Raw genomic sequence first — 15626 nt, forward strand, 5'->3', positions numbered from 1 at the left:
TTTTTTTTTTTTTTTTTTTGGATCATTTCATGGAAAATAGTTTGAAACTAGCCTAGTTCAGATAGTCTTATACCTAGAACACTTAATAATTCTAATACCTGTTAAAATTTATGAGTGCGTGTCTACAATGATTTTTCTAAGAGATACCTATAAAGCAATTCTCTTTTCATTTTTTTGTTTGCTTTTCCCTTAGCTTTTTCCTCTTTTCTGATTTTTTTCAAATTTTACCTTTATAGTTAAATAAGAATTTTTAAAATTATAAATGTGTAAAGACGTCACAAGAATAAATTGAATATATAACCTTTGTTTTTAATAGGCATGGGATCATCACATTGCAGGCCTTCTCAGAAGCTAATCGGAAACTGTGGCTCGAAGCCATGGATGGGAAAGAACCAGTAAGAATATAACATTCTATAATTTAGGTTTTATTCTAATAATTACAAAGTACATCTGAAGTTTTTTATATATAGTGTATTTGAAAATATTAAAATAGCAAATCAGAAGAGTAGAGACTCTTACTATTTTCCTAATGTCTTACTGGCACATAACACCAACTTTCTGATTTGTTTCTCAGGAGGACTTTCAGGACTAATTTAAAATCCTACAATTACTTTTTAAAAAAATTCCTTATAAATTTGGCTGCACTGAATGGGTTATGTTATTCAGTTAATGATTTTTCTAATATTTATTTTGATGTTGGCATGATAATTAGGGAGGCTTATGTAAAAAGGAATAATATCATTGATCACTGTCTGTTTTCCTTATGAAGAACACAGCACTAAATGGTTAGAGAGATGAGCACACAGAGCAAATAGGAGATCTCATTCTCTCCCTTGGGAATGAACTATTTAGCTGGCAAATAACCTGGGGACAACCTTGTGCAACGTACCTGTGTAACAACAGAGCTGTACGAAGTGTGGTCCCCAGACTTAGAGACCATCCCTCACACTGTTACCAGTCCACAATGAGTGCAGAAATTATGATTAAGCATCTGGAAAACTGTATAGCAATTTGAAGAAGTCATTTTACATCTGTCAAACTTAATAAGAAATTCGGACTCTGTATCTATTCTTTATTATATTTATGATTTTTTAAATTTTATTATGATTTACAGAAGTTAGCAGTCAATGACAGATTAAGAAATTAATAAAACAACTATATTCTTCACCACTAATAGTTGAGAGGCAAGCCCTGGGCTAGAGCAAATTAGAAAACAGTGAGATAGCTCATCAACTACAAGTTAGGATACATGGAGAACAAAACATGAAACAGATGATTTGAATAGGAGCAATGAGGGCAAATCTATCATGAGATACTTCTTGAAGAAGGGATATTATGCATCACATTGGGGAATAGAATGAGATGCGTAAATGGTGGAAAGGAGTAGAATTCTGCCCAGGGCAGGACAGCCAGGGATGGAAAGGAGGGAGGCCAGGTTGGTTACAGGGTGGGGATGGGGAGATGGCCCTGTGGATGCAGCAGTTGTAGGACCTTAAAATCAAGACACTCCCTTTGTGTATTCCTGAACCAGTATCACCCTGGGAATCTCCTCTACTGGGTCATTAACTGCAAGTAACTGCTTGATTTCCCTTGTTCTTTAGATTTACACCCTGCCTGCCATTATGAGCAAGAAAGAAGAAAGTAAGTCATTTTAATAATTAAAATTTTATCACGCAGTTTTTATCACAAAGGTATTATGCAATATCAAGAGTTAACTTTGGGAAAATAATAACATACCACTGATTGGATGGTGCAGCAAATTTGAAATTTTCACTCAAAGAAATTTCTCATATTACCAATTACTGGTGTTATAATAACCAAAATAAAATTTTATTTCTTTGGTATTTACTTATAGGTACATACCTTGCTTTATTAGAGAAAGAGATTTGAGGCATTTGATATTTAGATTGGAATTTTTGTTTTTTTTAAATAGCAATAGAGGTCTTCTTTATTTTCCCTACTCCAGTTTACAAGACTGAAGACCTGAATATTGAATACTTTGTGCTGGTTTTAGGAGATTGTGCCCAAGACTGTGAAGTATAAGGACATTGTAATAACACATGGGATATATAGGAACACACATGTTACTGTATTATTACTGAATTCTTAGCATCAAACCATTCTTATTAAAAACATTTTGTTTTCCTCATATGCTAGATCCTCTTTAATTATCTGCCATTTTCTTGCTACCTTTTGCTCTTGTTATTTTAGTATATTTTCATGTGTACTTTATATGTCATTAGATTATTTAACATTTAAAACTAGTTTGAATATTTTTCTAAGATTATGTGTGTATCTTTGAAAGCAATTTCAAGTTTTATTTAACTCAATTGAATTTCTCTCATGATGTCTGAATTTATTTTTAAAACATTTAATAACCTTTTTAATGATTTTTAAATTGCTACTACAATACAAGTTAGAATGCAGTAAAGATCAAAACTGGAAAAGCACTTGTTTGAAAGTCATAAATATTGAGTATATAAAAATGCCTGTCATTTTTAACTGAATGAAGTGCTTTTTAGTAATTAATTTTAAATTTAGCAAAAGAAAATGCATAATTTAAATACCTTTAATATTAAAGACTTTAAAAAATATTTCCAGTTTTTATTCTTGCATTCCTTTCTTTATTGCTAATCAAGGAAAATGATTAGTATAAAATCTTTCATTGCCCACTTGTATCTAATCTCAGAAACATTAACCAACAGAATTTTTTAAGTACTGAATGTTCAATCTGAACAATTACCTAAAAAGTAATCTGTTGTGTAATTTGCATTTGAGTAGAGTTTGAAATGTGTTTTCTAAAATTGGTTTCATTGTTTATATCCATTATAAAGACAGTCCTTTCAAATTTAAATGTACTACTCAAGGATGAATCCTTATTGGAAATTAACTCAACCTATATATGGTATTGAATAAGGCTTTTGAATAGGGACATGGTCAAGTCAATCAATATATTTGATAAAGTACTTCTAGAACTAGGGTTTCTATCATAACTAGGAAATTAGAATAAGAAAGTTATCAAATGTTCTTATGCTGTGATGAGGGAGAAGATACTTTTTCATGCCATAAAAACTCTTTCTTCTGGAAATCAGCTTTCCTGTAGTCTTAGTCACCTGAAACATCACTATGCCACCATTTACAATTATAAATGGTGTGTTTTTCAGAAAAATCACTACTGTCTAGAGTCCATGTGTTTGTGTCACTTCTCACATTCTGGTTTTGGTGTGATATGTTTCCTACCCAGTTCTCTGAGCTTCTTTGACAGAACCCATCTCCTCTTCTTCTCTGTAGTGTACTCAGTGCAGGACAGCTGTGAAATGTGTGCTCAGCTTGTAATTGCTCTTATTTTTACTCTTAATGCTAGTAGACTTTTATTATCCAATGGATGATTTTGATAATAGAAAGGAATATTACAATTATCTTTGCTTTATTAATATATAGTGCTCGAAGTTATAAATCTTAATAGTTATAAGTTATTTCTATTTTTATCTTAAGCTATATTCTTTAAACCTCTTTTTAATCAACACACAGATCTTATTTGTAAATGTACTAATTTTAAAAAGTAAGTTATTTTCTGTTTATTTTTTCATAAATTTAATATAATTCAAATTTAACCAAGCTTCTTTAGATCAAGCTATAATTACAAAACTAGTAAATTTCTCTCAAATGCAAGACTCTAATAAGTCAAATTTGTGATTCTGGCTAATATAATCTTCCTAAACACCTGGCACCTTCTGTAATCTAGTAAATTGGCTTATAAATGCAGGGATTTATATTCCTTTAAGCATTCTAAACATTCTAAATAAATTACACACAAAATTGCATAGTGATTTCAAAATGTTTTACTACAATGCATAAAGCCAACTTATCCAAAATTATTTGTTTTTGGTTGTTTTTACACATTCTTGGAGATTCAGATTTCCTCACTGAAACAGAATCACCACCACTGTGTTGGAAAGTCAGAGCCATGGCATCTACCACCAATAAAAACACTGACTAATGGAGATCACAGAACTAAATTCCCTGCAGCTGGGGTGGACTTTTGGGTATTGCCAGGTTGCATGTACAAGGCTTTCTAAACATTTCTCAATCCAGCATGCACTGAAGTCCCTTTCCCTAAGATGACCTGCCCCTCTGACTGGTCAGGTGGCTTTCCAGGTCCTTAGAATTTAGGGGTTTGTTCTTTTGTTTTTTGCATGTAATTGTGAATAGTCTACTACATCAAGGCCTAAAACATTTTAGTGGAACTTTGAATCTTTTCCTGAGACTGTAATTTTTATACCTTTTCTCTTTTATCGTGTGTCTTATCAACCGCTACTTTCCTAGTGATTTAATGACTCATAGGATGTATCTGAACACTTGACAGTATTCCAGATTCAAGCAGATGTCCCTATTAACTTGAGAGCAGTGTCGTGTTTTCTTCCTAGTGACATGTCCAGAATTTTATTTGTTTCAGTTCAAAATTATATTCCAGTGATGATGTTCTCAGACCTCTTTTTTAAGTCTTGAATAAATCATGTGAGTTCATCATGTCGAGTTCAGAGCAGCTTATATCTTTGTTTGCCCCTTCCACATATCATTTCCAACTCGTACACATCAAACTGTTTTTTTTGAAATCTCTGTGTCCCTTTTTGACATTTGACAACCCCCCCAAAGTGGCATTATGTGAATTTCAGTATATAACTTCTCTCACGATTGGTATTCAAAACCAGTACTAGCCTAGATTCATTTGCCACCTTAAGAAGTGCTCCTGTATAGCCTTGGTAATTGAGACGAGTTCTCTTTATAATACTCTTGTTATTTTTTGGAAACTCAGTTTTGAGTGGAATGTGTTTGTGTTTTGAACTGCTGAAGATAGTAATGAAGCTTAGATTGGTGAAATATAAAACTCAAGTAAAAATTTGTTTTGAATGTCAGCCATTAAAAATAGTCATAACACTTCTGCTTTCACTGATAGCTCTATAAAAGCAACAGAGTAAAAATTATCTAGTGTCCTAAAAGAGGGCCATACTGTGAATATAGAGAACATATGCCATAAAATAAAGAGTAAAAACTATGCCGTAAATATAGAGAAATGAGACTGTCTATACAAGCTTAACATGAAAAAATCTCCCTACTTGTGGTTTACTGTTTTATTCACTGTTTTCAGAGTGAAGATGCTATAAATGAGACTAGTGTAATTCATTAGAGAAGGAAATTTTGACTCAATGAAAAAAAGCATCAAGTAAAAAATCTAAAGTACCGGTCAGTTATAGGATATCAAATCCACAAAAAGTTTTCTGGTTGTAAACTATGTCACAGTATCCTTTTCTTAAAACTATAAGACTTTGGTAATTAATTTATTTTGAAAATAGCAATGTCTATCAATAATAAACAGATGTTATTCAGTTAAGGTTAGAACTAAAGTGTTCCTCGAGCCATGCTATTGGGGATGTCTTGTTTAAGACATCCTGGCCAATAGTTCTGCAATGTTCTGGCACTTGACTCCACCTTTTAAAGAAACAGATTATCTTTCTTGACACACCTTTCTGTCCTAAGACTTACATCTTGAGACTAGTTGTTAACAAATACAGGAGTAGTTGTCATATTTTTAGGCTTTGTTTCTCTGGCATTCTCCATTGGTGCCCTGAGACTTGTCTCCATTCAAACATGTTTGGTGTGATGGATTTTCAGCTGTTCCTTCTACCGTAGGTCTGGAGAGAGTTAGAACCATGAGAGAAAAGGTTCTTAGTTCTCATTCTCTCATGCAATTCCGTTCCATAGTGTTCCATTGTGCACATACTTTATTCTAGGTGATGTGAATAGAAAAGGGAAGTTCTTCCAAATGATGTTTTTGCTAAAAAAAAAAAAAAAAAAAAGTCCCTATTTGGCCACATAATGACAAAGTTACTAAACATTCAGTCTTCAGGTACAAATCAAAGAGATTGGACCAGAAGATACTTTCGTAATTTCCCCAAAACTCTAAATTTTTGCTACTGTGTGTTTCACTGACTTTCCTTGTGTATGCCTAGGGGCTGTATCCTCCTCAGCAATGAACAGAAAATTTAAGTTCATTCTTCTCATCCTAGGAAATTAACATCTGTCATGAATGTTTCTGAGCTTCATACTACTGTTTAGTTAGTCTAGTTCTGTAAGTTCTCAGCCATCCCTAGGTTATATCCTCCTTTTCCCATATCCTCTCTCAGGCCCTTGAGCAAATATAGTTTTGTCTCCATCACTGAGAGCCAGAAAACGGCTCATAGTGCATGTGCTCTCTTCATGAGCAGAGCAGGAAGAAGGAACAGTTTGGCCACAGTTGTGGAGAGCTAGCTTCTCATCCTTTAGGGAGAAGAGAAAAGGTCCTGTGGGTATCACAAACACCAATAAATTCACTCATTTATTTTTCCTGTTTCTTTTAAGCCACATAGAATCTGATATTAGTTGTCTGTGATAAGGGGCCTTTTGATCTGCAATGGCATATTAGAAAAGTGAATTAGAAGTCAAAGACAAGTGTTGCTTTGTTTTGTCAACCCTGAGAATGTACTGTAAGGCCAAGTAGATTACATCTGTAAGGACATGCTGGGTTTTTAATTATTGGGTAAATAAATGTACAAAGACTTTTGCTTTGTTAGTGGTATGGAAGACTATTCTTTTTTTTTTTTTTTCCTCATGGCTATTTGAATTCTGTTGCAATTAATAGCTTTTGTGCTGCCAAACTGCCTATTGAAACTTTGTTTTCAATAAAAGTTTTAGCCCTGAATAGTTTCCAGGGGAAAAAAAATGTTTACACTTAACTTTTGATTGAATAAATGAAGTTCATTGAGTTAGCCTGTCTTCTGCTTTTACGCTTGAAGGCCAGGTATCATTAATATTATAGGATTTCTGGGAATTTGGTGGCCATATTGTGTGTATCCCTCTGGTCTTCTCCGTAACAGGGAGATACAGGGCTGGGGTAGTGGCTCTGGTGATGAGTTGATAAAAGTAACTCCTGTTAGCTGATAATCTCTAACCCTTGTAGAAACCATCAGAGAGGGTTCTCGAGCAAGCCAAGTACAAATCAGTAACTAGCAAGTCATCAGTCAATAAGCATTTATTGGCTGCCTGCTATGGGCCAGGCATTGAGCCCTGATTCAGCAACCCATATTTCTCACTGTGTAGGATGCATGTACTCCATTCTCTAGTGTTGCAGCAGGAGTACCTTGTCCTCTACTAAAGGAGAATTATGATAAATTATCAGCCTTTAATGGCGTGATTTGATTTAGTAAGAGCCCTTTCCAGTGACATTTTATGAACACTAAGGGGTTCCCAGTTTTCCTTTTTTAAGCCATAGGGAACCAATTTTGGTTGAATTCTCATTAGCAATGTCACTAAGTACAGTAACCCACTCATGGCTGTGGAAGGTCACTTGTTTTCCTTTACAGAGTTCGTGTTTGCCCCTGACTCTTCAGAAAACCACTCCTTGTGACTGCCTTTACATCAGTCATTGGGAGACAGAGTATGCTATAGCCTATTTAAGCCATATTGTCATCTTCTCCTCAGACCTCAGCAGACACCTCTGAGTACTTGAGTAAAGGCACTGTGGAACAGTAGTTTGCAAGGCAAGCATGAATGGGCACTGACACTACTGCCCTTTGTTGTCTCTGTATATGAATTGACAAAAAAAAAAAAAATGGATATATTCCAGTTAATCAAGGAAAAGTTAATTGTGGTATTGGCTTTATTTAATTTGGTCCTTTTCGCCATAGCAAACTGTTTAAGTTATACATAATTAAAGAAGAACTGACAGGGTTATGATGTTATAACAAATGATCCTCAAATGCGAGAGGTTTACCACAGAAAAGATTCATTTCCTGATCACACTATGTGTCCATTCAGGTCAACTGTGGCTCTCTTATACATACTTTTTACTCTGGAACCCAATCTCCTGAGTAGCCTCTCTCTGTTTCATTGCTAATCGTGTGCCAGAGGAAAAAAGAAAATGGCAAGCTACATACTGGCTCTTAGTGTCTGCTGGATAATGACATTTGTCACTTCTATTTGTATGTCATTGGCTACTGCATATCACATGGCCAAGCTTCTTTGCGGGAACTGAGTAACATAATCTTCCTGCAGGAAAGAGCAACAAATATAGATGAATAGTATTTCCAGGCTACTGATATCTGTTCATTTCCACTGAAAGGATGTGTTTGTTCATTATAATTTATCAAAGTATAGGGCCATTTCTTAATATCCAACTTATCTTTTCAGTAGCCAGCTAGATTTACAGGACCAGAGTGGGTTATGCCTGATCTGTCTTTGTTTAAAGAAATAGATCATTGCTCTAGCCCAAATTTTTTTAAAAAATAAGCGATATCTATATTTCTTTGAAAAACAACAAAAACAACAACAACAATTCCTCAAGCCCCAGTGACTTCAGCGATGCCTGGAAAATACCTCGTTCATGTAATTTACATATATTGATATTTACAGTCTCCTCTCACCAATGATGATGATGATTGCCAATACCTTTGCAACACTTACTATATTCCAGGCACTATTCTAGGAGTTTTGCAAATATTAACGTACTTTATCTGTAAACAGCCCTATGAAGAAAATACTGCTGTTGTCCTTTTTGTATAGAAGAGAAAACTGAGGCACAAAGTAATTAAAACTATACCCATTAAGACAGTTGGATAGATAGTTAACTACTGTCTCTTTCATCTGGTTAGAACTCATGACTGACTTCTTTTATTATTCTATTTTCGTTCATATGACAGTGGTATGTGGACAGGGGCACATGGAGAAGGAAACTAGCATTTAATTAGGCTTGTTCCATTGTTAAGCACTCATGTAGATTTGTCTTCATCTTACTACAACTCTTTTACATATGTATTGTTATTTCCCCCATTTTATAAATGAAAGAACTAGAGCTCATAAAAGTTAATAGGAACACTCCCATTCAGACATTAGTAAACCAGAGCTGAGGTCCAACCCCAGGTTTGTCTGGCTCCAAACAAAGCTGGGTGGTATTCCTCCCTGCGCCATGGAACCTCCTCGTACTCTTTCAGGCAATAGCAAAAGCTGTTCAAAAGAAGCAAAGCAAAAACGCGTGGTTGTTTTTGCCAACATATTCTTACACATCTCTGAATTGATTGATGGTGTTTCATTTACTCATGTAAAGCACAAGATCCATGGGACACATCAGGACAGCAGCACCCATGGAATGATTTGGCAGTCAGACTGTATGTCTGTAAGATCTTATTCTTCATAGTGAGCCTATGATATTGGTTTATTAGAACAGATGGGGTATTGCAGCCAAATATCCCAGAATACCTTCAAGATATAACCCGGTTATTGCTTATTTTTCTCAAAACGGATACTTAAATTCTGTTTTTATATATCACAATTCACTGATTTTGCCAAGGGCAAGTTTTATTGAAATTCTTTAAAAATGATTTTTTTCTTTTAATAATTTTTATTGAAAAGTTGAACAATGTGATCTTCAGAACCAAATATTATAAATGTCAGGAACTTGGAGTTTTAATTGATGCAACAAATGCTAGTGTATTGTTTTTACCTAAGGTTTCATTTTGAGGCTCAGTTTTTGTTGTTAAAAATGAAAATTAATAATTTATTCCTCATCTCTTTATTCACTTTATGTTGATTCCTCACCTCTCTATTCACCAAAATTTCTGAATGTATAATGTATAAAATGCTTAGTTAGCCTTTTGGGTTATTGGAAACAAGCAATCACTTCTTGGTGTTCAAAAGGAGTTTCACTCTCCTATATAGGTAGTCAGCTCTAATAGGATGATTATTTAATGGCCATTTATTCCTGTATGTTGAGTTAACCCAGAGCATCCACTTTCTGTTCGTTTGACCTAGGGCACTGGGGACACAGAAATAAATGAGCCAGGACCTATTGGTGGCAATATGTGTTTTAGATTTGGCAATTTTAGATTTTTTAATCTATTAATTTTTTAAAAAAATCTAAAGAAGTAAACTTTTTAAAAAAGTAGGTAGTTCCAAAGTTCAGTGGGAAAAAAATGACAGTTTCTACCTCTGTCCTCTTATTTTTAATTGCAGTTTGCATGGATCTTTCTAGAATTTTTTCCTAGGGAAAAATACCCTCAAAGTTTTACATTTTTAAGTAATTGGGTCATAGTGCCCTGTAGATTACTTTTTTCACCTAACAATACATAATAAACATCCTTCCATGTCAGTTCCTCTAGTTTTTTTGGTCCACAGATTCCTCAAACCTTTCAGTCAATTCAACTTTAGTAGTTTTCTATGTGTAAGATTTCTTCAAAGTTTTTTCTTTGTGCTAGTACCCTTTCTTGATTTTTTTAGGATAATTTTTCGATATATATTTTTTATCTATGGATTTGTGTTGAGCTAAATGAATGTGTTTAACCATCTTTAAATCAAAGCCAGTTTTAATTTTTTATTGGTTTAAATTATCTTCATTTGTTATTACTTTGGAATATTAGATATCATTCTCTACCACAGGTGATAAAAATTTTCATTATAGTACATTGAGTTTTTCTAGTGTTAACTTGGTATTCTTAAATCCTTTCTCTTTAAACAAGTAATCTAATTTGATCTTGCCACAAAAACTTAAAAAATTAGAAAATTTAGAGAAAATCTTGCATAAATCATCGAAAATGTTATTTCATAATATAGGATCTTTAGGGGATCTTTAATGGACTAACCAAGCTTATTTTAAATTATTTTCAACATGGTTCAAAATGCAATAATAGAAAGAACAGTGGGCTTGGAATCAGGAGGCCTGAGTTAGAATCCTGGCCCTGGAGCTTAGAACAAGGAGAATGAAATTTCTGACAACCCAGTGAATCATCTTAAGATTGCTAAGCTTACTCTATACCTCATAATATTGTCTTGAGAATCCAATGATGGAAAAATATTCATGTGAATAGCTTCATAATACAGTTATTAACACCCAATAAAAATTTATCATTATTGCATTTGCTTCTATCAGCTGTAAAACTTGTAGTGAGGGATATTCTAATTTTAAGGAAAATGGATGGGATCAATGATACATATTTACTTTCTTTGAAAGATTTGTTTTCCTAAGGGAAAACATTGTTGTAATACTTAGGATGAATGTGAACCCCTCTCCTCCACTTCTACCTCATATAAAAATTCAGACTCCAACCAAAACTGCCATTAAGTCATAAAACAACAGAGCCAGCTGAAGGGGGAATATAAGTTCAGCATAAACAATGTGATTTTCTTTTACTTTCAGTGTACTTAAATGAAGCAGGGTTCAACTTTGTGAGAAAATGCATTCAAGCTGTGGAAACACGAGGTCAGTATGGCCTGAGAAGTGCGTCGTTACTGGTGGGTGGTCCATTCTTAGATAGATATTGCTTGGAAAATGACAATGTATTTAGTCATTAACATGAGATTAATTTTAAGAATTATAAGAATATATAAATTATATAGCTACGTAAATAGCTATACTTTGAACTTCAGTTTACCAAAAATCATCCTATAAACATACTTCTTTTTAATGACATTTCCTAAGACAGCCTCAGTTTACTTCTTATTGAAAGACTCTGTATTATTGTAAGCAACCCTTTAATTTTATTTTTTTTCAAGCTTTAGGGAGATCAGTAAGATTCCTAACTACCTTGTCTTCAGCCCTGCCTTCCTCGCATTACTTCCCCCAGTGATTTCAGTCACTGTCACAATTTCAGCATTTTTCTTAGTCCAATCATGACCTACCTCCTGATGCCCACTCTAGTTGCCTGTTAGACTCCTTCACTTCCAGGAAAACTTGTCTAAAGCCAAACTTGTATTGAGCTTTGGAATTCTTTAAACTTAGATTCAAATTTTGGCGCTACCACTTAGAAGTTTTTGGGAGTAGATTTCTTGAATTCTTTGAATCTGTTTCCTCACCTTTAAAATGAAGAAATGTCCATAAAACTGTTCAACATGCAGAACTTCGTGACTGAAGAAATAGATGAGTAATAGTGATCATCTCTTTTCCATCTTTAATGTTTTTTTATATTCAAATCATAGTGAACAGGCAAATGTACTTTGCTACTAGGAAAATCGTCAGACTTTCACATCACTGTTCAGTGTCTGCTCTGAGAAATATACGTCTGGTGGGTATTTCCAGGGTAGATTTGCTGCAGAATTGGATAAGTAGCTTTCAGATTCTCTCTAGGCATATGTCTGAGTTTTTAACATTCTGTACTTGGGAAGCTGTGTCTCAAGCCATTTTCTTGTGATTTTTTTTTTTTTTCTTCCCGTTAGGCATCACCATTTTAGGCCTCTACCGAATAGGAGGAGTAAACTCCAAAGTTCAGAAACTCATGAACACCACATTTTGTAAGTTTTGGATAAAGCTAATTACTTGATGTTTATATTCTTACGGATAATCCCAACCATAGGGTTTTTTTAATTAATTTATTTATTTTTGTTTTGTTTTGAGATAGACTATTGTCTTTGAGTATTTTTCAGTAATATTTAAAATTAGTATTTGTATTCATTTTTTAATGTTCAGTTATAATAGATGAACAATCAAAATTTGAGAGGGCATCTTTTTATAATGTGAGACTTTTTGTCAAGTATCCTTTGATTAACTAGAGGCATAATGAGATTTATGGATGCTGGATTCAGATTACCTGGTTTAGAATTCTAACTCAGCCACTTCAGAGCTTTGTGACCTTAGGTAATTTGCTAAACTGAGTGAGCCTCAGCCTCCTCATTTGTAAAATGGAGGCAATAATAATGCCTGCCTCATTGAGCATTGTGAGGATTGGATATGTTAATCCACGTAAAGTACTGAGAAGCATATCCGCATATGGTAAGCACTCTGTGATGTTAGCAATTAGAATTTGATTTAAAAAATGTTATTCCGCAAGACACCTTTGAAGTTTAGTATCAGAGTGAGCTTTAAGCAAACTCACACAAACAATTGTAAAGTTAAGTTCATTGGTATCCTAAGAAATAAATGCCTCTCTCTTTGACCTGCTTATATTTGGATCCATGTTCTTAATGGGGTGAATGATATTTCAAAGTGCACACTTTAAACATCTTATTTTTCAGCTCCAAAATCTCCTCCTGATATTGACATTGATATTGAACTATGGGACAACAAGACAATTACAAGTGGACTAAAAAACTACCTCAGGTGAGGAGGATTTAACGCCTGGTGCTTTGCCCGTGAGTTTCACTCCTTAGTTCATTTCCTTCACTGAAGGTGAACTAGCACAATGTGGTAATGTTTATGTTTAGTATTCTGGAATTTATACTTGATTTTTAAAATAATAAAAATAAAAGCCTTCAATATTTGATGAATACTAATTTCTGTTTAATATTAAATTTTAACTGGGGTTCCCATGTATTTTTTAAAAAATAAGTTGAAATTTAATGTTTTGTGTTTTGTTTTTTTTTTCTTAAACTGTTGTCCCCATATCTGAGAGGGGTTGTGCTCACAAAGTGAAAAAAAAATAACCTGTCAGCCACCTCTCAGCAAGAGGTGCTACAGGGCATTGGCACCTCTGAGGTTTGCATTTCAGGACTGCCTGGAGCTTCCCTAGTACCTAATCACCCAATTCTTAAGAAGCACTAAAAGTTCAGGGGAAATAAAAGGAAACTGCCATTCTACAGTTGCTTCATTCTCTCTTGCAGGTGCCTTGCAGAACCACTGATGACTTACAAGTTACATAAAGATTTTATTGTTGCTGTTAGTAAGTACCCTTCCATTGATGTAGTTTTATACTATGTTACTTAGAGGTATAAGTTTAAACCAGCTGGTTAAGATTTCCCTACATATTGCTTAAGAAATTGTCAATCTGATACTTAATAGCTTACAGTACAGTTTATAAACAGAGAAACTGCAGAACAACTAAAATATGTTGTCACTTAAAAAAGCCACATTGGAGTTATGGTCTGGTGTGATTAGAAACAGCCGTGAGGAATTATTCTAATTGCATTTTCCTTGATTGAGGGATGTCAGTTCCTTACAAGTGCAACTTTATAGTTAAATATTTAAGATTGCAAATAATGTACAGTCAATTATGCCACCACCATACACATTCTCACATACTGTATTCCTAAGTCTGGAGAGAAGAATCAGATACTTTTTGTCAGGTAACAGTCACTTCCATCAATCTCCTTTCCCTCATATTTACATTAATGACCACATATCTATGTCATTTCTTTAGATCTGTGACTGTTAAAATGTGATGTGAATAGACAGGTTTAATTCAAAACTTGTGGAAAGGTAGGGAAGAGGTCAGTGAGAAATATGTAACCTGAGAAGGTAGAAATATGTACTTTTAAAACACTGGGACCAAAATGCCAGGGTGCCATTTGAGCCTATTACAACGAATTGCAACAATTAGGAGTTAGCATTTCATTGTTAAAATGTATGAAGTGTGACTGTAATGGGTATTTTTCACAATCCAAGAAAGAAATCAGTTACATTATTTTATTACTATACATTGTAATGTCACAGAAAATATTGTCTGCTGAGAAAAATGTCAGATATAGTTGAGTGACCTTGTTTTTTAATCCTGCATACATGATTAACTGTATGATCTTGTAAATAGTTATATACTACTGTACTATTATGCTTTCTCGTGAAAGCTCTCCATTCTACATTAGAAAATATATAAGCTGACCTCTCATTTCAATGATTAGGAAATCGGGACCCAGAATGGGCAAGATTTTGTCCAAGAACACCAGTAAATTCATGGTAATAGCAGGACTAAAAGACAGTTGTTTGTTGTTGTTGTTGTTGTTGTTGTTGTTGTTGTTGTTGTTGTTGTTGTTTTATCTTAGAACTCTTTCTTATAAAAAATATTTGTTTTATAACATGGCATTTGAGCCACTTAGCTAAAATGACTCAGTGAGCTGGTAGTTTTGATAACGAAAGTTTGGTTGCAAGATTTTTTTCCTCCACTAATTCTGTGGTAAATAATCATATTATTCACTACCCTGATAATTAAAATGCATTTCTATCTATAAGAATTTACCTTTTGTCTGGGTCAAGATAATCCCATTTTCTAGACAGTAAGTTAATAAAATTAGATATTTAGTTTTAAGCAACAGAAATCCAGCTCAATAAGAAGGGGAGGTTATTTAGAGACTAAGAGGTGTCTCACAGAATTCCGTGACAGAGGAGGAGTCAGGCCTTCCCTTGGCTTGCAACATGAACTGCAAAGTTGGGAATTGATGTTTCTCTCCCTACTCATTTTGGAGAGTCTGTCATCTCTGTTCTTTGCTGCATGTCTGCCTCATTCTTGTTTCCCTTTTCAGTCAGTTTGTCTTGGCTTTGGAACACATTTGCTCATATCATAGTTTTATATGATCTACTTTTTTATATATCTAGTAGACAGATCAGTTTTGGTAACTACATTCCAGCTTCTGGGAGAGAGCTGTGTTTGACCCAGGCTTTCCTCACCCCAAATAGTGTAGTACCCAGAAGAGATAGTGATCCCATAATATAAACCGTATGAGTTGGGCATTTTCCAGAGAAAGAGCTTGGTAGTGTGGGCAGTCACACCAGAATTCGTTTATTGCAGTAAAAGAATGTTATCCTTGTTCTGAAGCTTTAGACATTTCTCTAGCAGACATGTCTGCATCTTAGCTTTTGCCTGGAAGACTAGACTTGCTATAGATTTTTCACCTTT

The 15626-nt window shown here is 34.2% G+C and overlaps 1 protein-coding gene across 3 annotated transcripts in view; it reads left to right on the forward strand.

The window, feature by feature from the left end:
- The window catches only part of ARHGAP42 (Rho GTPase activating protein 42), a 241876-nt gene that overhangs the window by 205979 nt on the left and 20271 nt on the right, over window positions 1–15626 (forward strand). For all 3 annotated transcript variants that reach the window (XM_011369414.2, XM_023536120.1, XM_023536121.1), the window contains 6 exons: window positions 317–395; window positions 1602–1641; window positions 11225–11287; window positions 12241–12315; window positions 13036–13120; window positions 13621–13679. In XM_011369414.2, coding sequence (XP_011367716.1) covers window positions 317–395; window positions 1602–1641; window positions 11225–11287; window positions 12241–12315; window positions 13036–13120; window positions 13621–13679 — 401 coding nt within the window. The remainder of the gene's footprint in view (window positions 1–316; window positions 396–1601; window positions 1642–11224; window positions 11288–12240; window positions 12316–13035; window positions 13121–13620; window positions 13680–15626) is intronic.

The sequence above is a fragment of the Pteropus vampyrus genome, unplaced genomic scaffold (genome assembly GCF_000151845.1).
Source record: "Pteropus vampyrus isolate Shadow unplaced genomic scaffold, Pvam_2.0 Scaffold148, whole genome shotgun sequence".
Classification (NCBI taxonomy): domain Eukaryota; kingdom Metazoa; phylum Chordata; class Mammalia; order Chiroptera; family Pteropodidae; genus Pteropus; species Pteropus vampyrus.